Here is a 25,394-nt window from a genome sequence, read left to right on the forward strand (position 1 = left end):
CTTCATGTGGTTTTTTCCCTTATACATGAATCTCAATGTATTTCTTTCGACTTTATTTCACAACATCTTTCAACAGCTACCCCCCAGGGAAGGTGAAGGCAGCTGAAGAAGTAAGGAATTACAGTGAGTGAGTCCAACGGAGCAAAGCCAGCCCCACACAAGGAAGAGACCCAGAAGTGATGGTAGCATGCTGCAATATCTGACTTTGTGCAATAAAAGATGATAACAGGAGGATTAAGTCCTGCTACCACTGTGATATGTAGGCCAGCCCTGTGCAGGAGCCCTGATCCAGGCACACCTTCCTCAGAGCTGTCCTTGGCACCGGGCACTGCACAGCTGCGCAGTATGGCCACCAAAGCAGTCCCTGTCCCAAGGGAACACCTGAGCACCAAGCCTTTGGCCAGGAAATGCTGGAGAGAGGAGAGGGCCTGAAACTGCAGGGAATCAAGAAAGAAGAAAGGAAACAGCCCCCTCCCGCATTGCAGAGCCCGAATAAAGCCTCAACAAGAGGAATTGAGCAGGGGCCAATGGACAGTGTCTCCTGCCTCCATCTCCATGAGCCTTAACCCTCAGTTCCCTTACACTGCTCCATGTCCAGCTCCCGTGTCCTGCACCCTCATCACTGGCTCATTTCCCAACTTGTCCCTTGACACACAGATTGTTCCTTAGCTCATCCCTCCGCTCTCTCCATGTCTCTCAGCTCCTCCTGTGTTCCCCAAGTTGTCCTGAACCCCCAAGCGATCCCTCAGCCTGACCCTCGGTTCAGCGTTCAATCCTCAACTCCTCCCGCAGCTCGTTCCCTGTCCCTGGCTCACCCTCCGACCTCCAGCTCACTCCTCGCCCCGGGCTCATCGTTTGACCCCCAGTCCATCCCACAGCTCAGCCCCGCTCCCACCGCTCGCCTCAGCTCGTGCCCCGTCCCCGGCTCCCCTCCATGCCCTCGGCTCGCTCCTCCATCCCCTGTCCCGGCCCGTGGCGCTGCCCCCTCCGTGTCCCGGGGCCGCGGGGCGGGAGCCGGGCTGGGGGAAACTTTTCCCGGGGGCTGGGGCGGGCGCCGGCGCCCCCGGCCCGCGCTGAGGGGAGGGAGGGGAGGCGGCGGCGGGGCGGGAAGGAGGAGGAGGAAGGGGGGGGGCCGGGGGCACGGCCGGGCCTGCGCCGGGGAATGACGCGCAGCTGGCAGCCCTGCTCATGCGCGGCCGGCCGGGCGGTGCTAGCGCCGCGTCCCAGCTCGGGGAGAATGGGGCGGCATCCGGGCAGCGCCGACTGAGCGGCTTCTGGGGGCCGGGGCTGCGCCGCGCCGCGGGCGGCCGGGCTGGGGCGGGCGGGCGAGCGCCATCCGGCAGCGGGCGGCGGCGGCGGGGGCGCCGCGCCGCGCCGGCGGGGGGCTGCGAGCCGCCGGCGGCGCCCGGCGAGGAGGGGTCGGCGGCGGCGGCGGGCGGCGGCGGCGGCGGCGGGCGGCGGCGGGGGCTGCCCAGGGATTGTCTCGCTCGTTCCGCGGCAAGAAAGTTGGGCGGCGAGCGCGGCGGCGGCGGCGGCCCCCCCGGCGGTGCGCGGCGGCCGGAGCGGGGCCCCGGAGCGGCGCTGCCCCCGGGGAGGGGGCGCCGCGCCTGGATTATCCCGAGCTGGGTCGAGCCTCCTGGATCTGCCTCTCTCCTCCGCGCCGAGTGAATCCGAGGTGTCCTCGTCCTGATCCAGATAAATCTTCCCCCCCTTCTCTTTTTTTTTTTTTTTTTTTTTTTTTCCTCCCCTCCTCTTCCCGTCGTTGCTTTTTTTGGGGGGTGGGGGGAGGCGGGGGGTGGAAATTTGTCAAGGTCATTCCGTGGATTTAATATTTTTTGTGTGTGTGTGTGCCGCTCGCCCCACCGCCACCGCCACCCAGCCTTGCTCTGTGGATTATCATCGCCCTGGATCCGAGGCTCTGAACAGCAGGATTTTTTTGTTGTTGTTGTTGATTTTTTTTTTAATTATTACTATTATTTTTTAAGGGCTCCGGGGTTTGGAGAGGGGAAGCGGTGAGTTGGAGGGGGGCGACTTTTCTCTTCCCCCCCGCGCCCCCCCCACTCCCACCCACCCCCCCCCTCGCTCCTGGCCTTCTCATTTTCATTTTTTAATTTTTTTTTTAATTATTATTATTATTTTTATTTTTAAATTTTTTTAATTTGCTTCTTCTTCGGCGATGGATGGGAAAATCCGGCAGAGCCGGAGGTCGAGGTCGCAGCGGGACCGCGTGCGGCGGCGGGAGGCGGCGGCCCGCGACCCGCGGAACCAGAGCCCTTCGTCGGGCTCCGAGAAGGAGCCGAGCCCCGGCAAGGAGAACGGCGGCCAGAACTGCACCGCCCCGCGGGGCCCGCCGCCCGCCGCCCGCGCCGCTCGGCCCCCGCGCCGCCGCCGCCGCGAGTCCAGCTCCCAGGAAGAGGATCTGATCGATGGCTTCGCCATCGCCAGCTTCAACACCCTGGAAGCGCTGGAGGTAAGAGCGCCGGGGGCCGGGGGGCTCTGCCCTCCCGCGGGGCGGGGGCTGGGGCGGCGGGGAGGGGGTTGGAAGGGAAAAGGAACGGGGGGAAGAAGAAAAAAAAAAAAAAAAAAAGGATTTGAGAAAGGAAGCGCGGCGCTTTCAGGCTGCTGAATTTTGCAAATAGCAATTAACGTGCATTAATCCTGATGTCAGCCCCGGGGGGATCCCGGGGCTGCGGTCAGGAGGGTGCCGGGCCAGCCCCGGTGATCCGCTGGCAACTTGCTGCCCCCCGTTCTCCTTGCTGCTTCCCTCCCCCGGTCCCCTCCTCTGCCCGGCTCCGGCCGGTGTTCGCCATCACTTCGGGCAAGTCCAGTGTTTGTTTGGGGTTTTAATTGGCTGCAAAATATTCCTGGCGTGTTGGGATGGTCCGGCATTGTTGTGAATGGTGGAGCTTCCCCCCTCCCGCCCTCCTTCCTCCCGCTCCCCCCTCCTCCAGCTCGGGAGTTTGTGTTTGCATTGCCAAAATGTTACTTTATCTGTCTCCGGAGATTGTTAGCAAATGGCTAGTGTTTGACATTTTGTGGAAAAGAGATGTTTAAATGGATAATAATCCCTCGGTTGTAATTCCCATTTTTGAAGTAATTGAACAAATTCTTCATCTCTTGTTGACTGTACATATTTTTCTGGTGTTAATAGGCTGGCAAAAAATATTGCTTGTCTAACTTATTACAAACAATATTTGCTGAGCAAATACTGCCTGCCTTGTCTGAGCTAAGTTAAGCAGAGCAGGAAATTTAATATTTTCAGAGGGGCATTGACAAACTATGACTTTAGCTTTTGATTTTTGTTCTGTTTGTGTACAGTTGGAAGAAGTGAGTTGTCGAGAGGAAGCACCTCACAAGTTGCTTGTTGGGTGTAAGAACTTGAATTCCCAGTAAATATGAGCAATTCTGGTGCTTTTGCCCACTTTCTTTGACCCACCATGGTGGAAACGTGGGCAAAGTTTTGGGTGCTCTCCCTGCTTTGGATTTCCTGCCACTTGTGTGTCTGTTAACCTGTGTTAGAGCAGTGAAGAGCTCTTCGTGGGCTAATGAATTCTCTGATTTGCCCTGGGATCTTTAATGTCTTTGGCTCAGACTCTGAGGTCCCATTTTGTTCCTGGGCTTCGCTGCTCCCCAGCCCACCCCTCCTGCCACGCAGGCCTCTGGTGGCACCGTGTTTGTCTGGAGTTCTTTGCCTGTAGGACCAACTCCTCAGAGTCCCAGAGATGGTCCCTGTGTGCCCGTGGAGGTGTCAGAGGTGGCCTTGGCCATCTGCCCTGGTGGCAGGACCCTGGCTGGGGGAGCCAGGGGTTCGGCTCAGCAGGGACGTTCAGCCCTGAGCAGCTCTGGGTGTGCAGGTGCTGGAGAGGCAAGAAGGTTTGTGTTAGCTTGGTGATGGCTGTTTTTTGGCTTTTTGTGCTGTCATTCGTGGGGTGTTGTCCTGACAGGAAAGCTGACTACTTTGTGTATGCAGAACTGATAATGAGTGAGCAATCTGCTCGCCTGTGCCTCTAAACCAAGCCCTAGACCTGTCTGTATAACCTTATTTTTTTTTTTTTTTCTTGGGCATGCTCTTAGTCAAATATGCATCAGCAGATAGGTCCAATTAAACCCCTGAGTCTCTACTGAGCTGTCAGGGAAGAAAGTAAAATTCATTTTCCTACAGAAATTTTCTACCATGATGAGCACATTATCAGGAAATAGAATTCAAATGATAGTGCAGTCCCTCCAGGCTGATGGGGAAAACTCTGGGCTTTTCAGATGGGGAGAGCCTTGTTATTGAATCAGCCAAACCTTGATAATAAGGTACACAAGGGTAAAAAGTGACCTTAAATATCTGCCACCCCAAGGTACTGTTTGTGGAAGCACTTCTGGTTTTTCTTTAAAAAGAAAAAAAAAATTCTTTACAAAATGATCTGCTTTAAAATTCTTGCAAAAAACTTCAATGCCACCTGAAATTAACCCATTTCTAGTATATTTACAAGCATGTACGAGAACAGCTTCCTAAAATTAACTGATATCTACAATGTTTACCAACATGTCAGAGAACACCACCTGAAATTAACCTGTTTCTAGTATATTTACCAACACGTGCTGGAACACTTTCCTGAAATTAACTGATTTCTACTCTATTTACCAACATGTAAGAGAACACCACCTGAAATTAGCATGTTGGCAAATATATACACTATAAATCAGTTAGAAAACAACGTGTGCATGTCTGCAGCCATGGTGGTTGACACCTCAGAGGGAAAAGTGTGAGCAGAATTCACCTGTTTCACACCAACCAGGTGTGTTATGTTCGAGGTTGTGTTCTTGGAGGTAATGATGGTGTGCATTCCCTAAATCCCTGTAAAACTAAAAAGAAGAAAATATATTGTGTGGATTTTTCTCTGCAGCACTGCCTTGGACCATGGGTGATGTTTGGCAGATGTCATGCAGCAACAAGGCAAGGGGATGGTTAAGGCAAAAGCACTTTAAAGCAGTATATACCCATGAAAATGAGTGAAATGTCAAGGTCATTTTGTGTGGTGTGGACTTGTGTTCTCTGGTGAACTTGACTGCAACAGGTGGTTTTCTTCTGCTTTGGAGGAAATCTGTATTTTGGTGTACATTGGTTTTTTAAGAGGATTTAAAATCTGCTGTAATGCTTTTTAAAAAATAAATAAGAATTTAAACCTTCTATGCCCATGAGGGGGAAGAAAGTTAGAAGTGAGTGTATGGCTTAGGGACAGTACTGAACAAACAAAGTATTTTATTTAATTTTTTTAATCCTTAAAAGGAGCTTTTGTTGCATATGTGGTAGTTTATTGTGGTATTCTAGGTTGGTTTGTTTCTTGATGTTACAATGGTGTCTGATTATGTTTAATAGAATAACCAAGGCTTGGGTTTCCCCTTGGAAGTGAAATTTCTCAGTGTTTTAGGTAGAACTTAATGGTAGAATCATTTGGGAGAGGTAAGGTGGTTTTTGGTTTGTTTTTCTTTGTATCTCACCATATTGTGAATTCCCCTTCCCCACTGCAGGAAATTCTCACTGCTGGTGTTCCTGTAAATAAAGGGTGCTTTATAGAATAAATATATGTGTTCTTCCTTTGTGTTGAACTGGGACTTTGAGCAGTTAAGGTTAATACTGAGGGATGGCTTTGAGGTCTCCTTTAGCTCTCTGGTGTGAATTTTAAGCATTTTGTATTTTAACTCATGTGGCAATGTTTCCTTTGGCAGTTGTCATCTGAAAACCATGTGGTGATACTTGTGACTTATTTATCTCCTATCTTACCATCTTCCAAATAAAGACTGAGTTGATTATTATATATATATATTTTTAAATTAAGTAAAAAAGAAAGCCCCACAGACACACGAACAGCAGCCTCTTTCTGTGTATAAGAAGCTAAAACTTCTCCTTTCTCTTCCTTCCCGTGGATCTTCCTGTATTAATCCAGCTCAGGTTTCCTGCAGTTTAGGGCTGATGTGTGTGTGTAGTGCTGTTTTATTTGGGGTTTTGTAGTACCCAGCCACTCACCACGACTTTGGACTTAACCTGGAAATGTAGTTTTGGCTTGAGGTGGTCAGTGAGACTGTCAGCTGCTGGAAAAGCCACCAGGTGCTGGTGCTGTCCAGGAGATGGGTGCAGTGCCAGGGCTGAGGAAAGGGGGATTTCTGCCCTCCTTCCAGAATGAATGGTGTGGATGTGAGCATGTGTGTATATTCATTACGTTCAGATGAAGCTGCTAATTATTCTTGAAGGTGATTGGTGAATCAGAGCGAGAGAATCTAAATGAGTGAGTCGGTAGTTGAGGGCTCTCTCTGATCATAGCTGTTCCTTTCAAGTATGAAAAACAGCGCTAAAAGGGAACTTCATCAGAATGTTAATGAATGCGATCTTTGAGAGCAATTGTTCTCCCAAAGTAGTTGAAAAGACAAGGGGTTGTGTTTTCTTTTTGGCTGTTGTTTATCATTTTTTACAGATTCCAGCAAAGCTTTGGAGCCCTGAATAGAAATTTTAACTTTCTTGAGGGGTGTGTGTGTGTGTACACGTGTTTTTTTGAGGAATGTTTAACCTGTTTACAGAATCTTGTGGAGAATCCCACTCAGACGTGTGTGGAGTGTGGTGTAGAAGCAGCCCTGAGCTGAAAAGGGGCAGACCTTGACTCGGTGCACGTGGTGTTGAAGTGGAGATGCTGCCCTTACAAGCCGAGCTGGGGCCCAGCTGTGCCCCAGGGACATGAAGGCTTTGCCCCCTCTCCCTGTCTGTATCCAGAGCTCTGGCAATGCTCTCTCACTGCCCCTTCCCTGCTGTTCCTGCCTGGTGCAGCACAGTTTGGAGAGCCTATTGCTCCTAGTAGGCTTCTGGACAAAATCCATGAGTTCTCCAGCTGTCATCTTGATAAGGCTGTTTTCACATGTGTGCTGTACACTGTCCTGTTACTGTTGCTCTGATCTCTCATTGATAAGAAAACCAATGTATTTAACTGCAGTTTCCTGTTCCAAAGGTTTTGTGCTAGCTCCACTGACCTAGCGATGGAACTCCTGATTTGTCACCATCTCTCTCTCTTTCTACTTTGCAGCTTAGATTTTTCCATAGCTACCTTATGTTTTAAAACAAGTTTCTAGATATTTAAGTATTCTTTCCTTCTACTTAATTGTCAAGTAGTGGTGTATCAAGCTAGCATTTCTGATGGCCAGTTATTCCTCTTTAAAAGTGCTTTTAACCCCAGGAAAGCTAATGATTTTCTGGATGATGCTCTAAAGGCTCTAAATGCCTTTTGGTTTTCCTGAAGGCTTGCTAGTCTCCATTGATTTGTTCTCCTAGCTGTTGATTTTCTTTTTTTTTTTTCTTTGCATCTTGTCTGAAGCAGGTACTTGAGGTATCTCTGTTGTTGTTGAGGAATCAGAGGTGATTAAAGCAGAGGGGGAGAGCTCTGGAAAACCTGAAGAATCTGCTCGGCTGGGCCAGGAGCTGGGGGGAGTAGTGTTCCCTGCAAACTCTGGTGGAGTGGTGAGGAAGGATCCAGCTCTTCTGCTGGGTGGGGAATTCTGTGTCTCATGGGTGAAACCTGCCAGGGTTAAAGGAGTGATGGGGTCCATGGCAAGTGCAGCCCCTGCCTGGGGCCATCCCTGCAGCCAAGGTCAGGGCACCTTTAGTGCACATAAAGTGGCTGCAGGGGTGTTGAAGAGAGGAAATTGCTTGGAAATCCCAACCAAGCTCCAGAGTCACCCTCATCCCTACATGAGGTTTCATTTTTAACTCAAATTGCACTTGATTCTGTCTGTCTGGGTGTTTTGGATGACCTTTTAATATCCTACCAATTTTTCCAAAGTAGTTTCCCGTAATATAACTGCTCAGGCTTTCTTGAGCATTCTGAAACCTGGGGCAAAACATGAGGTGAAGTTTGCTGAAATGTCAAGTAGACCAACCATCACAAAGAAATTCAGAAGATATATTCAGTTTTAAAATTAATTAGAATCTATACTATTTAAAAAAAATAAGCTACTCTGTATTCCACAGGTAAGATTTTTTTTGTAATAAAAAGGACATAATAGAACTAGTGTTCCACTTCATTCAGATAATAAATGTTTACTTGCAGTAGTGCATTTGACTTCATGCCTAGTAAGAACTGAAAACTTTACTGTGCTCTCAGTATGCTAAGAAGATGCACTTTTTATTGTTTATCTCAGTTATTTCACAGAATGAGACTGACTGTCACAATGCTACTTTCTGGGAAAATAGCAGTGAAGAAGGGAGCTGGGTAGGATGAGATCAGCCTGGTGTTTCATGTTGTTTCTTTGGTAGATCCCTGCTTGCTCTGCAGAAGGGCTCATGGTCACGTAGCTGCACTTGTGAAAAAATTCATTTTGGTGCAGAGGTGCTGTACTGTGGCTGGAGACACATTGATAGAAAGGCTTTGGGGTGGTTTGGTTTTTCCCCCTTTTGCTTCCCTGTTTTTTTTGGGTGAGGTGTGAAATTCTCCAGGCACAGCCACAGCAGGCTGCTCCCATGTGTCAGGTTTTGCAAGCACACAGATCCCAAACTTGTGTGCACCTTGTCTGGGTGCAGCCTTGTCAGAAAGTGCTTATTGCTTCAGCTTCTCCAGCACCTGGGCTTTGTCCTGGTGGTGCAGGATGAGGGAATATTGTGTAGTTTGTGGTGCTGCAGCAGGTACTCGAAAGAGAACAGTATCAGCAGAACTGAAACGCTGTTTCCTGCTTGATGCACTTTGGGTTTTTTTTAAAATAAAGATTTGAAATACAGTGCGTAGGGTGTGCATCTTGGTATTGGTTGTAGGTGAACATCCAGCTCTAAGTGAGAACAATTTCCAATTCACTGCACTTTAATGCCTCCAGTTTATCATGGTAAATGTATAAAAGAGTTTTATGTAGGTGAAGTGGCTCTTGCTGTTTAAATGTCTCCTGGCTCTACTGTGTTCAGCACAGTGGTGGGGGCTGTGATTGTTCCAGCCATGCTCTTCAGAGAGAAAAGGGTTGGAGCACAGTGTTACCAGCCCTGGTCCATCTCCTTGAGAAATAGTCTCTTTTCCAAAACTAATGAACTATTAAGAATAGTGCTCTGATGCTGAAAGGAGAATCAGTCTTTATGTTCCCAACCCAGAAACACTGAGCATGGAGGCGAGGGTTAACCGGCTCTGAGCCGCCCAGGCAAAACCGACCTGTGCGGAGTTGTCGGTCCAGTTCCTCTGGTGCAAGAGTTGTGAAAGCTGGGCAGGTACAAACTGCACCAGCTGTGGGGCTCCCACCTGCACCAGCCAGGCCCCAGTGGCAGGCAGAGAGGTGAGTGTCACCCTTTGCAGCTTAATTATTTTGTACTGAGTGACTGGATGTGAAGTGCAGAATTACCTGGCTAACAGGAGCGTGGGGCAGCTGAGTGCACAGGGCTTGGATGATCCTGGATGAATGGAGAGTGTTTCCTTTGTAGCTCTGTCTTGCTTGGAGCCAAAAAGGGCCTGAACTTGAACAAAAGTTGCATCTGCAAGGTCAGTGGTTGGCATGGATAAGGGGATTGAAGGGATCAAAATTATTTCCCTGCGCCACTGGCTGCAAAACATGGGCTTATGGCACCATTCCTGTCTCTCCCTTTGTGCTCAGAGCAAAGCTTTTTTAATCTTGTGCTGGCTATCTATAGTGCCACGCAAACGTGGCAATTTGAAGTTAAATGTTCTATTTTGGGGCTGCCGTGCACGGTCAGCAGGGCAAGGAGCTGTGCTTGGGCTCCTCTCCTCTGCCCACAGCCTGCCTTGCTCTCTCTTCTGCCCAGGTTGTCATAGAGAGGAATTCAGAAAATACATATGCATGATGCAGTTGTGCCTGTAGTCTGAATGTGAAGCTTATAGTGCTTGTGGTTTGATATCATTGTGTTTCCTTGCCCTTCAACAGATGTTCTTTCTAGCTTCAGAAAAATAAGACAGTAACTGGTTGGAGCTTTGCTGTTTCCCCCCCCCAATTTTAAATATAGATTGATTCACTCTGGTGCTAGGGTGTCCCTGACCTAACCTGTACTTAGTGATGAGATGCTGAAGTTAAGAGCAGCCCAAGTTGGGAAACAAATGGTAATTCAGAGCTGCTGGCTGTTGGGTGACTGCTGAAGGACTCCAAGCTCGTTCCTTTAACCCTTCCTCTTCCTTACTGAAGCTGCAGCTTCTTTCCTGGGAGCTCTTATTTGTAGAGAGGAGCAAAAGCCCCCAAAGAGATTCAAGGAAAGCAACGTCTCAAAGCTTACAATGACATCAAGTGCATCAGGTAATAAAATGCATTATTGCTGTTGATGTTTTGGTGGCTCTTAAATATCTCTTGTAATGCTGTGGAAGAGGATGTGCAGCCTCTTAACTCCATTTAGCCTGAGCACATACCTGCACTCAGGGGGAGTGAGACTCAGGATGGCGTGCAGCTAAGAGATGTTTATGGAATCAGTCATACTTGATATAAAATAATTATGATGTTTTGACATCTTGTTAATAACTTGCAGCCATTGGAAGAAATGGAATTATGGCATTCTCAGTCCTTGATGGAACCTTGGCATTTCTTTCAGATTGTAAAAGTAAAGAAAAAATGTGAAAGCCATTAAAATAGTTGGATGTGGGGCCTGGGAAAAATGATGGGCTGCTTAATTGAAAAAGTGCTTCATTCCAATTGAAGTTCATTCCAGTTCAGTTCTGCCCATTTCTTTGCATCTGTAATGGAGAAGGAAAAGGGCTGATCCCCCCAAAATCTATCTGTGAGAGCGTTTTGGGTGTCTCTTGGTTGTTCAACTTATCTGTGAATGAAGTGGAAGGAAATCCTAGCGAGCATTAGACATGAGAGAAAAGTCTTGTCACCTGTAATGACTAAAATCCCCTGAAGTGTTGCCAGCGTGTACTTTAGGAATCATATAATTATATGATTATTGAAAGAGACATAAAAGACCTCATGGCAAAACCCTTAGAAAGGGGGAGGGAGGGAATCCGTATGCAAATAAAGATATGCAGAATTTGCTGTCTCTCTCTTTTTTTTTTCCCCTAGTTATTTTTCAGTCCAAAGCTCAGTAATTGCTTTTATGGGGATTACTTAATAAAACTGGGGCATGCAAAGGAGGGAGAAATTGTTTATGCCAAGTCACAGGGCTGGCTTGAATTCCTAGGGAGTTGGAGTAAAAATGGATTTTTAAAAGTAAAACTGCAAAGTGGGTTTTGTGCTAAGAGAAAACAGCTATTTGTTGAAATGTTATCCTACAATAAAAGTGTTTTGTGGTCTGGCGGTTAAGCACAGGGGTCCGGAAGTTGAGATAACGGGGTTTTCTTTCTGACTCCGCCACAAGTTTCCTCTCACGGAGCTCTGGGCAAGTCCTTTCATCAGTGCCTGTGTCACCCTGGCCGTGCCACTGCTGGGAGCTGGAGGTGCCACTCAGGGAAACTCCTGTCACCCCTGTGACGTGTTGGAACTGCCTCAACCCTGACGTGAGTGCTGTCTGTGCATCACCAGGAGGTGATGGGAGAGCCTCTGATGTCAAAATCTCCATGTACAAACTCCTAGGGAAATGTTTCTCCTCTGCCCCACGCCAGCTGTGGGAGAGCCTTTCCTGTGGCATGTCCTGCTCTGGGCTCTGCTGGTGGTGCAAATGCAGCCTGAGATTTTCCTGAGCTCTAGTTCTCCTCTCAGAGCTAAAATACAAGCCTCGACTTCAGGCTTCTTAAGTTCTCCTAAGCTTCATCAGTCCTTACTGATGCTCTGGATTTATAATCTTGCTTCTCTTAGCAGCACTCATTCATGCATTTACTAGGAAACTCTCCTGCTGCAGAACAGACATATCTCAAGAGAGGTTTTGTTGCAAGATAGGCAAAAACTGCCTTCCATTTTTTTTTCAGGCTTAACTAAAGCACTTGGTGCATTTAAAAAAAGGAAAAAAAAACCTGTCATACTGCTATTAGTGTTGAGTTAGTGGATATTTTGCAAGATCTGCCCAGGAAAGAACACCATCACGTAGTCTGGTATTCTAATTTGGCACTGAATAGTACAAAGTTGTGATGTGAGTTTGCTGGTGCGATTTTTAGCTGAAAATGACAATGGTTTTCCAAGCAGATGGATTTTATAACTTGCCTGCCATCACCTCATCCATCAAACTCCACGGAGATCTGTACATTGGTGTCAGTGTGCACATGGCAGTGTTGTTGATTACATCAGACAAACTGATAACTCCCTTGGAGCCCTGTTCCCACTCCCTGGGCAGCCCCTGGGGTGGGTTTGGCAGCAGTGGGGGTTTGTTCCAGCCTGTTCCCTGGCAGTGTGGAGCTGAGCTGTGTCCCAGCTCCTGTCCATGGCTGTGGAGGTGGCTGCAGGGTCAGTGGGACTTGTGCAGGAGGGACACAGGCACTGGTGTTTCCAGTGTTGTCTGTGGTGGGAAGAGGGGTGATGAAACATGAGTGAGAGCCTCTGGGCTGCACAGGGTCTGGAACTTGGTTTCACACAGCTTTTTCATACTCATATCTGACTTTTCTTCCACATTGCTGGAAGATGCTGTCACACAGAGGTGTGACTTTGAAATTAGAATTTTAGCTGCATCTAGGCAAAAGTTATTGCAGGGCTCAATCAGAAAATGTTCCTGTGTTCATTACTAAGTCACCTATACAACTTCTAGGCTTTTTGTGAGGAAAGATGCTCTTTTTAGCAGCTGTTGGATAGAGGAGCCCCATGTTAACATCAAGCTCGTTTACCCTGGTTAGAAAATGTTTTGGCATATGTAGGACAGGCTGTTTCCAAACCAAAGGTTATGGAACTGCTGTAACTGGGCCTGTGCAAACTAATGTAAACTCCCAGGTGACACCTCAGACAAACAGCTATATGCAGTTGGTTTGCTTGGTAGGTTCCCAAGAATTATTTTTGAAGTTGGGTTTAAAAAAAAAAAAGAAAAAAGGAATTGGTTTACACAAGCTGTAAACCATTTCCAGAGAAAGCATCTTTGGTTTCTTACTTTCAGCTGTGTTATGTCCTGAGAAACACATGGATGGGTTGTGGAGTCTCTGAGTGTGTTGCCTGGTTCTCCTCTGCCCAGGAGATGCTCAGGGTTTTGTAATTATCAAGTTTCTGGTCTCCAGACACTGTAGCTCTTGTGGCACAGCTCTGAGGCCAGCCATGCTCCTGGACTGTGAGGTTATTAATATTATTTCCTGTGAGTCTTGTGACGTGCTGTGCTGCTCAGGTGGAGTGTGTGGCTTCCAGGGGAGGCTGCTCAAGCCTGGCTCTCGGGCTCTGCCTTCCTGACCAGCGCTTCCTGCTCAAAACGTATCCGTGCATTTTCTCTGCCGCTGCCAAAATAAATGCTGCAGACAATTCAGGGCCAGCAATGTCATCATCATCAGGTTACTGAGTTTCTGCCTGAAGGTCAGCTAACTGTGACTGCTACTAAATAGCTGTTTGCTGATATGGTGTCTGCAATCTACACCACGCCTGGTGGCACGTTTGCAGTGGAGGTTTGGCATGGAGCTGTGTGGCCCAGACAGGGCCATGTTTGATGATAATTGTAAGGTTGATACAACCTGCAAAGATACTCATTTGACCTAAAAAAGGACAGAGCATGACCTGTGAGTGTTTATCTGTCTTAAGTACAATGTGCTGGCCATTCCAAAATGGAATTAATTAGGTTTGCTGTCCTCCTGTGGCATGGGATGGGGTCAGCACCTGGGGTGGTCTTGAGCAGTGTGGTGAGATGCTGTAATGCAGAGCATGTGTCAGCATCAGGGCTGGTGAACGGGCAGCTTGTGGTGTTTCCTGCAGGCAAATAAAGCTTGTCTTCCCTTGGGGTGCTCCTTGGTTTGTTCTGTGTATTTCTGATTATCTGCTAGTTACCTGCAGGTGAATTTTCACTGTTCAGTGCACTTACCTGGACAAAAAGGAGCAGCTACTGAAGAGAGAGAATAGATTTTTGTCTCAAATGCAAAATTAATTCTCCTTGTTCTTTCATGTCTTCCTCCTTTTGTGCTTGTGTGTGTTAAAATTCCCATTCCCTGTTTATATGTGTTTAACAGATGAAGTCACTGGTGTTTTTTCCCAGTATTACCTTTACAGTGTTATGAACATAAGCAGAATGTGATTATTCACTGAGTCTCTGCTGAATACTGTAGGAATAATGGGTCTGTGCCTAAAGCATAAAGCCAGACACATAAAACATGCAGTAAGAATACAGACATGGGGGATAAATGCAAAGTGTAGCTTCTTTTACCAATTTTACTGGAGCATTCCAGTACTTCTTTTGAGTTAGGAGGAGATTATTCATGATGCAAGACTGATACTTTGATGTGAGGGAGCAGAAAGTGAGGAGAGTGTGGGGTCCCTTCCCACCATGGGGATCTGTTCCCTGGGGATGGTGACAGCTCCCAGCTGTGCACCTGAACTGGTGTGCTTCTGGAGCTGAGAAAACATGGGGGAAACAATCACCTGGCTTTGTGTCTTCATGGGGATCAAGCCTTTTCAAAAAGAGTGAATTCTGGTGTCTCGCAATGTGTTCCTGATGCTGGTGAAAGGGACAAAAATAGGCTGTGGAGGTTTTCCCACCTGGTGCATCCCATTGCTCTGCCTTCCCAGGCAGCTGCCAAACTAGAACCTTTGGAATGGCTTTTTGCAGGTACTTTTCAGGAGGTCAGAATTTGGGTTGCAGCTGAATTACAAAGTAAAACCTTTGCTGTGATGCACAAAAAATGTTTTTGGACTTCCTTGTTCTTCTAATGATACATTGCCAAGCTTTCAAGTTGAATGAACTTTAAATATCACCTCTGTTTAGCAGCATTTGAACTTTGTTTTCTACTTCCTTCAGTCTCAAAAAAGAAATAATATTGTGTCCTCTTTAGACTATGGCCACTGAAATGGTGTTTGTCTCTATTGTTAAAAAAAGAATGAGAATCTGGGTGCCTAATTACCCAGTGCTGCTCCTTTTAATTTTGAAAGTTCATTCTTTGCCCCTGCTCTTTTTAATGTAGATTTTCTAAACAGCATCTAAAAATATGTGTCTAAAAGACCTAATTAGTGTTGATATTTCAATATCTGAGCTTATAATTTAGCTTTTTTAATAGGGCACCTGGGTATTAGCACTAACTATGAAGAAAATTCAACCTATCCCAAAAGCGAGTGCATGTAATTTTAATTGGGGATGGGGGAAGAAATAACCCCAAAGTTCAGACTCAGTTATTTGTTTGGGAACACTTGGAGCGTGTCCCAGGGAGGGAGGGGGGAAAATGGTATTTAATTAATGCTTTACTAATACCATGCTCACTTAGCTTTATGGTTTTTGAAAAATTTGCCTAGGCAAAGTGGTCCTGGCTGAGGTGGATGTCTGTTTGGTTGATATTTTAAGTCTGATACAGCATTGTTCACACCTTCTTGGAATGTAATACAGGAATAAACGGGAAACCCAATCTCCTTAGCACCCTGAGTCACACAGACAGGCCGTGCTCTGAGACAGGGATTTATTTCATGCATGGTGGCCTAGACATGAAACAAATGTGTAGAAAGGGGAATTATGTAGAATTGAAAGTGACAATTATGCAAACATTCCAGTTGAGGAAGAAGTAAATTCTTCTCTTTTTCCATGTGCTCAGCTTCAGAGCTAATGAGCAGCCTCTTGGGGGTTTTGCTCTGTGTGTTTGTATCTGTCATATCTCTCTCATCTCTTTTGCTTCTTGTTCCTTTTTTTTTTTTTTTTTTCCTGGTTTGACCTTATTTTCCCTTTTGTTCCATGGAGTCATTCAATCTTTGTACTGCCGGGTTTGTTTACCTTGCCAGAGGAAAATGTTAGCACCCTTCCATTTAGGAGCCCAGGGCTGCTGTGCTCAGCCCAGCACCGTGGCCTTCGCTCCCTCCCTGGCCACAGGAACACGGTGACTGATGGCATCCAAATCCCTTGATTCAATTGGTTTTTTTTTGCTTTTTAAAGGGAGGAGAAGCTGGTGAGAGAAGAAACAAGCTGTGAAAATAGCTCTGTGCTTAGATGGACACCCTTTTGCAAAGCTAAACAACTTGATCTTCCACGCTGCTGGGTAATTCCCACGCTTGCAGAAACAGGGGGAGAGTGAGCAGGGAGCTGGGGCTGTGACCACTTTAATCTGACATAAGTATGTGTTTTTGCTGAAGGGGATGGTCCTTTCCTGCCCTGGCTGCTTGTCCTGATTACCTCCCTTGTGCCAGCACTAGCGTTTATGCTGCCAGGAAAACTAATTCCCTGGTTCCCTGATCTGGCTGGCTGCACAGCCACGCAAATGCCCTTCTGGCACAGGGCAGGCAGGATGCAGGGGAGGAGGGCATGCACAGCAGATGTGTATTGATTAAAGAAACCCTGCAAATATGGCCAGAGCCTTTGGAGAAGGATTGCAGCTACATGTTCTTCCTGTGTTTCAGGTCATCTTCCAAGTCTGCTGAAATGGGTCGTGCAGAACGATGGTTGTGCTGGTGCGACTCTGGTCTTGGTTAAGCTTCTGAAGCTGGTCATATATGGGGTAGTGGGGAGTGGCTGAGGGTAGAAGGGATTACTGGGGAAGATAAAACCTCACTTGCAAGTTAATTGCTCTGAGAACACAGTTTCTACCTTGTTTTCAGTGATTAGTTTCAATGTGACAGTGAGAAAGAAGAGACAAGCTTTTTTGTGCTTGGCTGGCTGCTCAGAGTGGATGAGGTATCTAACCCTTTTGATGGCAGAAAGTTAAAAGCAGTTCACTCTGTAAATGGCATTTGTAGCTCTGTTCACGCAATAATTCTTCCTTTTTAGCCTTCTGTTATTTTTTTCTCCTCCTGTCTTTCTTTCTGTACTGTATCCCATGCATATGTTGTATTAAGGAGAAGCCTGTATTGGATATTAAATCCAGAGTGAGGGAAGAAGGAGCTCTTCTAATCAGTGTCATTTTCCCAGCTGTAATCCCACAGAGGGATTGAAGAAAGTGTCAGGAGGATAAGATCAGTGTTTGAGCCCAGCTAAATGCTGGCTCTGCTGTGTGAAAATGGCTTTAGTGGAGCTTGGCTGTGTGGGGAGAAAATTGCACGTAAATTGTGCAAATTTCTCAATAAAAAAGCATTTAATTGTTCTAAAAGAGGGGGAGGGCCCCTCTTGTGTGCACATTGGAGACTTCAGTGAGCATAAGTAACCTCTGTGGCACAGCAGTCATTGACCTTGTGAAGCCCTGCCATCGGAGGTCATGTGTGGTGAAGTGGTTGCCACAGGGGATTAGCACATCTGGGCAGAGGCTTTTTCCTTCTGAGCCTGAGCACACCAAATCCCTTCTCCAGCAGCACACACGGAGTCATCAGAGAGCACAAGGAGCAATGGGGAGGCACCTGCCAGAAGAGCAGGGAGAAACCTGTGAGGAGCCAGGGGCTTTCTTGGCCCCAGCTGCAAGAGAAAGAGCACTTGGTTACACCACGGACTCCCTGATCCAATGAGGACAAGGTGGACTTGAAAATTAACCATAAAACCCCACAAACTTGCCTTGGTAATCTCATAATGAGATAGTTTTGAGCACAGGACTGTCTTTTTGCCCAGGTTTCCTTTACAGTTTTGTACATACAAATGTACTTTTGCATCCTACCTGCAGCTGTTGGTTTGGTGTGAGAGGTACAGTTCTATGCAGGAAGGAGGCTGATATGCTTTTTTTATTGGGCTAAAAGTATGCAGAGGATGGTGTTTTGTTATAAACCTCAGAAGGAATGAGTGGTGTATCTGCTCCCATGTAAGACTTCACAATTACTGTGTCAAGATATTAGGCTCAATTCACAGATGGTAGTGTCTGAAGTACAGGGAAAACAGATAATTACTAGCAACTGATCCATTTGCTCTGTGCCTAAAGGAGAGAATATTTAAGGCTGGCTTTCCTGCTTGAATGAAGTGTTTATTAGAAAGCTTGATGCCATGGCATCCTTGAAGTCTAAGCATTGCAGTGTCAGATTTTATACAGATCTGTTCTGCTCTGCCTTCTGTATTCTTTTACAATTCTGCCTTAGTTGAATTAATTTCATACCCCAGGAAGAAGGTATTAAAAGAAAGTTACCGATACTTCCAGCAGGAATAGTTGGTATCTTAGTAGGCAGAAGAGGCATTAAAGTTGAAGCTGTCTGGTCTTTGTGTTTGCCAATAAAGGACATAATTTGTCACTGATGCCCAATCACCTCCTGGATGAGGACAGAAATAATAATGCTCTGCTCCTGCCTTACTTGTGAGCACCTAGAATGAAGCTGTAGTGGGTTGTAGTTACTGGAAGACTGGGTGCTGATGGGGTTTGATATTTGTGCTAAATTTTTGCTAGGTGGGAAAATGAGAGTTGTGCAAATTTACGAGTTACAGAAAGCACAGTCTGAACAGCATCAGGAAAATGATGCTCAAGGTTGGTCATTGGAGATTCTTTGTTCAGGAGGTTCAGGCTCCCAAGTGGTGTTGGTGACACCACAGAGATGCAGCCCTCACTGAAGTTTTCAGCACTGGTGGCTTCTCAGGCTTCTGCAGAGGTCACACAGTTCCTACTGAGAGGTGTTCAAGGCTGCTGGGCATGGATGGTTTTTTACAGTCACCTTTAGAATTGTGCCTTGACTTCCTGCCAGGAACTGTGGGGCACAGATGAAAGTCTGGACCTGTGTCACAGGAGTGGTGGAGATCTGGATGGATCTGGATCTGTTCTGGCACTTACTGTACCATATTGCATCTGAAATACCAGGTTGGACTTGGAGAATTAAGTGGAGCAATTATGAAGCAGAAGGAAAAAAAACCCACTTATGTGGTGGCTGTGATAAATTAGTCATTTTGTACCTCCAAATAGCCAATTATTCCTCTGACTGGCTTTTATCTGACCAATTTGCATGTGCAGTCATGGTAACTGGTTTGCAGATTAGGTGCAGAATTTCATGTGGATCTGATGTTGCGTTTTCGTCTTGCTCCCTTGGAAGCAAAACACATGGATGAGGGGTTCTGTGTAACTCATTACTGTTAGCTGCTTTGTTTTTGCACTCTCAAAGCTTCTTCAGACTTGAAAGAAACAAGATGGCTCACTCTTGTAGGTTGGTGTTTTTTTGGTTGTTTGTTTTTAATATCAGACAAGACGATGTAAAGTGGTCCCAGCTCCATAGAAGCTGCAGCACAGATTTCATTTGTATTGGCATTTTTGGCTGCACCTTTTGAGAACACATTGTTAGAGGGCTGGGAACTCACTGGAGTGCATTTCAGAAGAGATGTAAAAGGAGAAAAATTTTTAAAAAGCTGAAAGAAAGAAGGAAATATGGACTGAAGCAGCTTGGAGTGACCAAGGGTGAAATGGTGCCTCACTGAAGCAAGTGTCAAAACTCTGTCCTCTCTGGTGCCAAATTTCCATGGCTGCTCTCTGATTTTGATCTGAAGCTGAAAATTAACAAATGGTAGTATTTTTAATATTAGACACCCAGAGAGCTAAGTGAAATCTTAATTTGAAAAATATTAATTATTCAGGTAGCTGAATTTTCCTAGTAGGTTACACATATGCTCTGTTTCTGTCAGGGATTTGTGTCAATTTAGCGTGCTGTGGACTTTGTAGAATCTCTGATATGAACAGTCTTTGAAGTGGAGAAATGGTATAAAATATTTGCCAACAGCCACCCAGCTTTTTAAAGCTTCATTTCCCTCAAATAAGTCAGCCTTTTTAAAAAACAAATAAAACTGAGTTGCAAGTACAAGAATAATAAGCTGCTTTTTCAAAGGCTGGGGTTTTTTATATAGGCTCCAGCAATGCAGCTGTAGTTACCTTGGTCTCCAGTGCTGCTAAAGACAAATTAAGCTAATAAAACAGTATCTTGCAACATCATAACAAATAAATGGGCTAATCTGTATGCAAGTTTCTTGCTACACCAAATTTACACTGCTTGAGCATTTCCTCTTTTGGTGAGAGGTAGAGGTTTTTATAAACATAACCTTTTCAAGGGTCTGTGGAACAATGCCTTGTCAATCATTCAGGATTTAGGGATTGAACATTGCATGTGAAGACGTATTTTGAGGAAATCATATGTTTATTTTCTTGTGACAGCTTCGTGTTAAACTGAAGGCAGGTTCCAGGGAGGCAGCTGTATCCACCTGCCTGGTGTTACACAATTCCAGGGGGAGCTGAAGGAGTTCCCTGGTTTCCATCATGTCCCAGCTAGTATATGATCAGTATAAAGTGTCTGTGGGTGCACATCGTGTGTGAGCAAATGTGCTTTCTCTCCTCTATGTGCTTAAAATAGTTGGACCTGTCTTAGGTTGCTTGTAAACTCCTGCTTGTTCCTCCTGTTCTTTTGGATTGAGCACTCATGGCACTGTATTTTTTTTTTTTTTAATGGAGCAGCACCTGTGAAGTGTCCTGGTCTTGCATAAAGCCTTCCATTAAAATAATTGCAGGTGGACAAACATCTAGCTTTAAATTCCCTGAGCTGTTTAAACTTGTGAGGTTTTCTTACATCCTGCTTATTGAATTATCAGGGCGTAAGTTTTATTAAAACTGGGTGTGAAATTTAATTTTTGCAAATAATTTTCGCTGCAGTAGCTTCTCAAGAGCCCTTCCAAAGCACTTTCAGCACAGCTTGGGGCAAAGCTGGAAAAATCAGAGTTGAAAATTGGGGCACGTCACTTTCCCCCCTCTCTAGATAAGTTATTTAATCTCTGTCCCTCTGTTTCTTCTGTAAAACAAGGATAACTTATCTCCTGGTACTTTACTGCTTAGTAGTTGTAAACCCTACAAGCAGGATCTTTTTGATAGGGAGTACATTAAGATTAAAGTACACGGTGTTTTGTTCTGAAGAGTTTGAGGATGAAATTTATAGGCAACTGTGAGCTGCATGTTTGCTTATGATAAAATTGGGGGATGAAGTATAAAGGAACAGACATTGGTACTGGCCGTGGAACTTGCAGCTTTACAGTACAAACAGCCTCTTGTTTGTGGTGATAAAGGCAAGAAATCCAGTGTATTCTACCAGCTACAAATAGCTGCATGGGGTAGAGCTTTTCACTCTGTAAAAATGGTCTTTTTCTCATTCTCAAATCAGTCTCTCAGCTGTTCCTGCTAAAAGGTCCTCTCTCCACTTGTTTAATGACTGTGAATTTTTGTTGCTCTAACAGGAAAAAGCATCTTTTGCTGTGGAACGTCCTCCAGCCATTGCTGTCCTCTCCTCCCCCTCCCTTTTCTGTATTCTAAGGATTTAGTTTGTGAAATTCCCCCCAATCCTTGGGCTTAATCAGCTGGAAAGTGCAGACAGCAGCCTGGCAGGGCAGTGGGTTGCTCTGGAGGATCCTCCTGCTCCCAGCCCCTGCTGCCTGCCCTGCTTGGCTCATGGATTGATGGCTCTGGAAGCACACCAGGATTGCTGCAGCACATCAGAGTGCCCTGCAGAGCACAGCCCTTCCCCTGCATCTGCCCTTGGGATTTCTGACTCCTCTTCCAGAGCTCTGCCAAGTCCAAGAGCAGCCCTGCTTTATTTTTACCACCTCCCAGCTCTTCTGGATGTTGTGTATATATTGGGAATATTGGGGAGGGGTGTGAGGTTTGTGTGGATGCTGAAGAATTTTGAAGAGGGAAATTGGCTTGGTAGCCTTGGGGTATGGTTTTATAACTAATAACTGGAGATGTCTTTTTGCTTCTCTCTGATGGATCCACTGTCTTAAAGCTTTTTGGTGACAAGATTCAAAACTGATATTTAATCTTTGACTACGGGAAAAGATGAAAAACTGAAAGATAATTTCTCCTCAAGATTGTACATTGAGATATTTCTGGATGTGTGTCTGTGGGTTGTTCTTCATTGCCAGCCCCTTCCACAAACACAGCTCATCATCTTGTGCCGTTGGTCATTCCCTCATGGTTTTGAGCCAGAAAATCTCAAAGGCATTTCATACCTGCTTAGGGGAATTTTTAATAATAATGGGCCACTGGGGCAGGTGTCCTGGAAAGCTTTTCAATGGTGGATCAAAATCTAAACTAAAATATTAAAAAAACCCTGATAACCCAACACCAAACCCACCCAAACTGTGTAATGCATATAATGAAGGCTGTGAGCCATTTGCTTCCCCAGAATTCACACTGGTGCACTGTTTAACCTGTGATGTGGGTTAAATACCCCTAAGAGAGGTTGTCTAGTACAAGCCTTAGATCTTGCAAAATGAGGAAATCATGGTTTAGGCAGGTGTGTGAAAGACTCCTTTAAAAAGAGCACAGGGCCACATTAACAGGGTTGTAGCTGGGATAATCAGGAGAGTTATGTGTGGAGCTGCTGCAATGATTGCTGCCAGGGCTGCTCTGCACCCCTTTACAAGAGAATTATATCCATGGCATGGTATTAATGTGTTTACATGGAATCAGGGGGAGTCTGGGCTAGGGCACTGCTTCTTGACCCTGTCAGAGCTCTAGATCATGGCCTAAAGAGGGGATTTTGCAGTGGCACAGGACCATCAGGGGGAAAACTTTCCTTTGGGACTGTATTCCAGTTGTTTTGTTGATATGGTTTCAATAAATTGCCGGAAAAAGCAGCGGAATACCCAGATATGGAGAAGCAGGTGGCTGGTCTGTGGGTCAGTGGCAGGGTTGTGTTATGTTCAGTATTATTGTTACTTGGAAATTTTGTTTTTTCCTCTGCATTTTGTTGAATTCTCCATCTCTCCATGTACATCATAGATGGGAAAATTGCAGGGAGAGTTGCACAAAGCTGCCTTTCTTGTCATTTCTGCTTAAATCTCACGTGACAGTTGGACAGAAGCTGTTTTCACTGCTTGAAGCGAGGGGGAGGTGAAATGGGTGGTGGATTTCTAAAGAAAACTATATATACTTATTTTTCTGCATGCAGGCAGCTTGTGTTTGTGGTGGTGTGGGCAAGGAAGCACCTCATTACACAATCTATATTGGGTCTGTAGTGGAGAGAGCTTGATTTCCTCCTGGGTACAGATTTATCTCCCCTGTCAATTGAGTTTGGATACCCCTGTGGAGGGGATTTATTCTGCCTTTCCTTCCCAACCAGTGACTGCTGGGGGAAATGCATGCAGTGGGAACACAGGGTGCACTTTGCCTTTTTATTTATTTCTTCCTTTTTTATTTATTTCTCTTTTCCTCTCCTTTCAGTGGAGAGTAGGTGCAGGGTGGAGATGTTTCTAAACCACATTAATTGGTTGTGAGTCGGCCTCTGGCCAGAGCTGACCAGCCAGGGCCAGTCATCAGCCCTGTGGCATGGCCAGACCAATCTGGGCTTGCATCACACACAGCCTGAGCCCTTCACTCTCAGGAGGGCTGGAAAAAGCACAGTTGAGCTGTGGCTGGGATTTCCTGGCTCGGATGCAGGAGCTGCAGTCTCTCCAGACTGGGGCAGTGGGTTGGTGAGTGTGTCCCAGCAAACTGCAGGAAAGGGCAGGGCTGTGCTTCCTCCATCTGCTGCTGCCTCCCCAGGGCTGTGCTGCTGGGCTTGGTGAGGCTTCAGAGACACCTGGGTGTGCTGGGGCACCCGTGGGCCCCCTGTGACTGAAAACAAGGGCAGGGAATCCAGTTGGAGTAAATCCTGAAATGATGGAGAACTGGCCATGCTTGACCCCACGCCCATTGCCTCCTTCACCCCGAGGTCAGTGGCTGGCAGGACTGACTCACCCCTGGGTTCTGCTGAATAAAACATTGCAACTGCAGTCTCAAAGTGGAAGTGGAGCTGGTCCTGGAGTGCTGGAGCTCCAGGGAAGCTCCTGGCCAGCCTTCCCAGCAGCAGCAGCACAGTGCCTGGCAGCTGTTCGTGTGGAGCTCTGTGAGGTACAGCAAGGCAAGGAGAGAGGAGTGGTCCCCTGGTGGCTGCTGTCCCTGAGGCTGGGCTGTAGACGAGCAGATCTGTCCAATGTGTTCTTAGTGCTAGGAGCAAGTCAGGCTCTGTCCTGTGGCCACAAAGAAGTTTTGCCATGAGAAGTCAGCTGAGCTGGGGCATGGCTGTGCTGCTGGGCTTGGCCAGCTTGGTTACACAGCTCTGCCCCTCCTGGTGCTCTTGCAGCAGCTGTAAGGGAATCAAACCTCAAATTTAAGTTGGTGTTTTAAAATCATGCACTCTTCAGAGCAGCAGTCAGGGCTGGGGTACAATGCAGTGCTGTATGGAGGAAAGAGAGGAGCAGTTGGCACTGGTGTTACACACTCAGGTTGATTTTAGTGCGATATTCTAGATGTCTCTAAGGGTAAATAATTTAAAATGCATTTACTTGTTGATTTAAATCTCTGCATCCCGGACTTTGGGCCAGTTCAGGTCTAAAACAGAGGGAGTTTTTTTTGTTGCAGAAACTTCTTTTTTCTCATTCCACCACTTTGTTCCCTCTAGGAGTGTGGGGATGCCCAGCCAGGCTCAGCTCATGCAGCCTGGGTCGAGCAGTGAGCCTGGCTTTGGGTGAAGGCTGTGAGCAGAGAATGTTATCCCAGGCTGGCATTTGTGCTCTCTGGATTCATGGGGACACAGGGTGTCCAGCAGGAAGGGGTGGGAGAATGAGCCCCATTGTTTGCCAGGGGATAATGTCTGCACAGTGTGAAAGTCAGCTGGAGACTTGGCACAACAGAATTGCAGTGTGCACACGCACGTGGTGCAGGGAGCCCTGGGGACAGCCAGCACTTCCCTCTGCCTGCCTGGCTTCTGATGGGCTCAGCACTCAGGCAGGGTCTCCTGTGATATTTAATAGGAAGGATGGGTGATCAGGTTTAGTTTGGGTTGCTTTCATAAGTGCCTGGGGAAAACAACTTACAAAAGAAGGAACAAAGGTTGTCTCACACACATGACGAAAAATGTGGCAAAAATGCATTGCAGTTGCACCGATTCTCTTTACCATTATGACTTTATTGGACTAGAGAGGAAATGGGAACCCAGGAGAGGTATATTGAAGAGATGACCTTTTGGAGTCCAAGGGAAAAATACTTTGTCCAAAAGCTTACAGTTATGTATTAAAAGTTGTCACCTTCCTACCCCTCTGTCCATATCTTTCTCCTGTTGTTTTTTCTGCATCAATCTCATAGACTGTTTTTCTCCTGACTTATTTGCTGACTCTAGGTATGTGGTGCTTGTCTGTTCTCTCTGAATTCTGTTCTCCTTGGCCATCTGAAAAAACCTTCCTTTAGCAGACAGCAGCACTAAGGCACATGTGAGTGAAGAGCAGAGCAGGATTTGAGTGTTGTTGAGTGTTTTGAGAAATGGTGATCTTTCCCCTGAAGGACTGAGCTCTCAGATCTGAACCTGGCAATCCCCCTAAATTGGACTTGCCTTTCTCTGGGAACTGTAAAACCAGCAAATTTTCAAAACCTCCTGCTAATGGCTTGCTGAGTGAAGATCAATAGAGATGCCTAGAGGAGCCAGGCCTGGAGAAAGAACATATAATGCAAGCTGCCTGATTAATTTCCTCTGGAGAATAAAAGCCTTCAGAGATGAGAACAGGGTATAAAATAAGTAGTCAT

General features: G+C 46.4%; 1 protein-coding gene across 16 annotated transcripts in view; it reads left to right on the plus strand.

Annotated features, from left to right (window-relative positions):
* The first annotated feature begins 1,786 nt into the window (after positions 1–1,786).
* FBRSL1 (fibrosin like 1) overlaps positions 1,787–25,394 on the plus strand; it is a 503,927-nt gene continuing 480,319 nt past the window's right edge. For 11 of the 16 annotated variants that reach the window (XM_036393046.2, XM_036393035.2, XM_036393036.2 and 8 more), the window contains exon 1: positions 1,788–2,470. In XM_036393046.2, the coding sequence (XP_036248939.1) occupies positions 2,177–2,470 (294 nt within the window). In that variant the 5' untranslated portion in view covers positions 1,788–2,176. Of the gene's footprint in view, positions 2,471–25,394 lie in introns of all 16 variants that reach the window. The other 5 variants (XM_036393040.2, XM_036393050.2, XM_036393048.2 and 2 more) reach the window with 2 other exon arrangements.

This window comes from Molothrus ater, chromosome 18, assembly GCF_012460135.2.
Source record: "Molothrus ater isolate BHLD 08-10-18 breed brown headed cowbird chromosome 18, BPBGC_Mater_1.1, whole genome shotgun sequence".
Classification (NCBI taxonomy): domain Eukaryota; kingdom Metazoa; phylum Chordata; class Aves; order Passeriformes; family Icteridae; genus Molothrus; species Molothrus ater.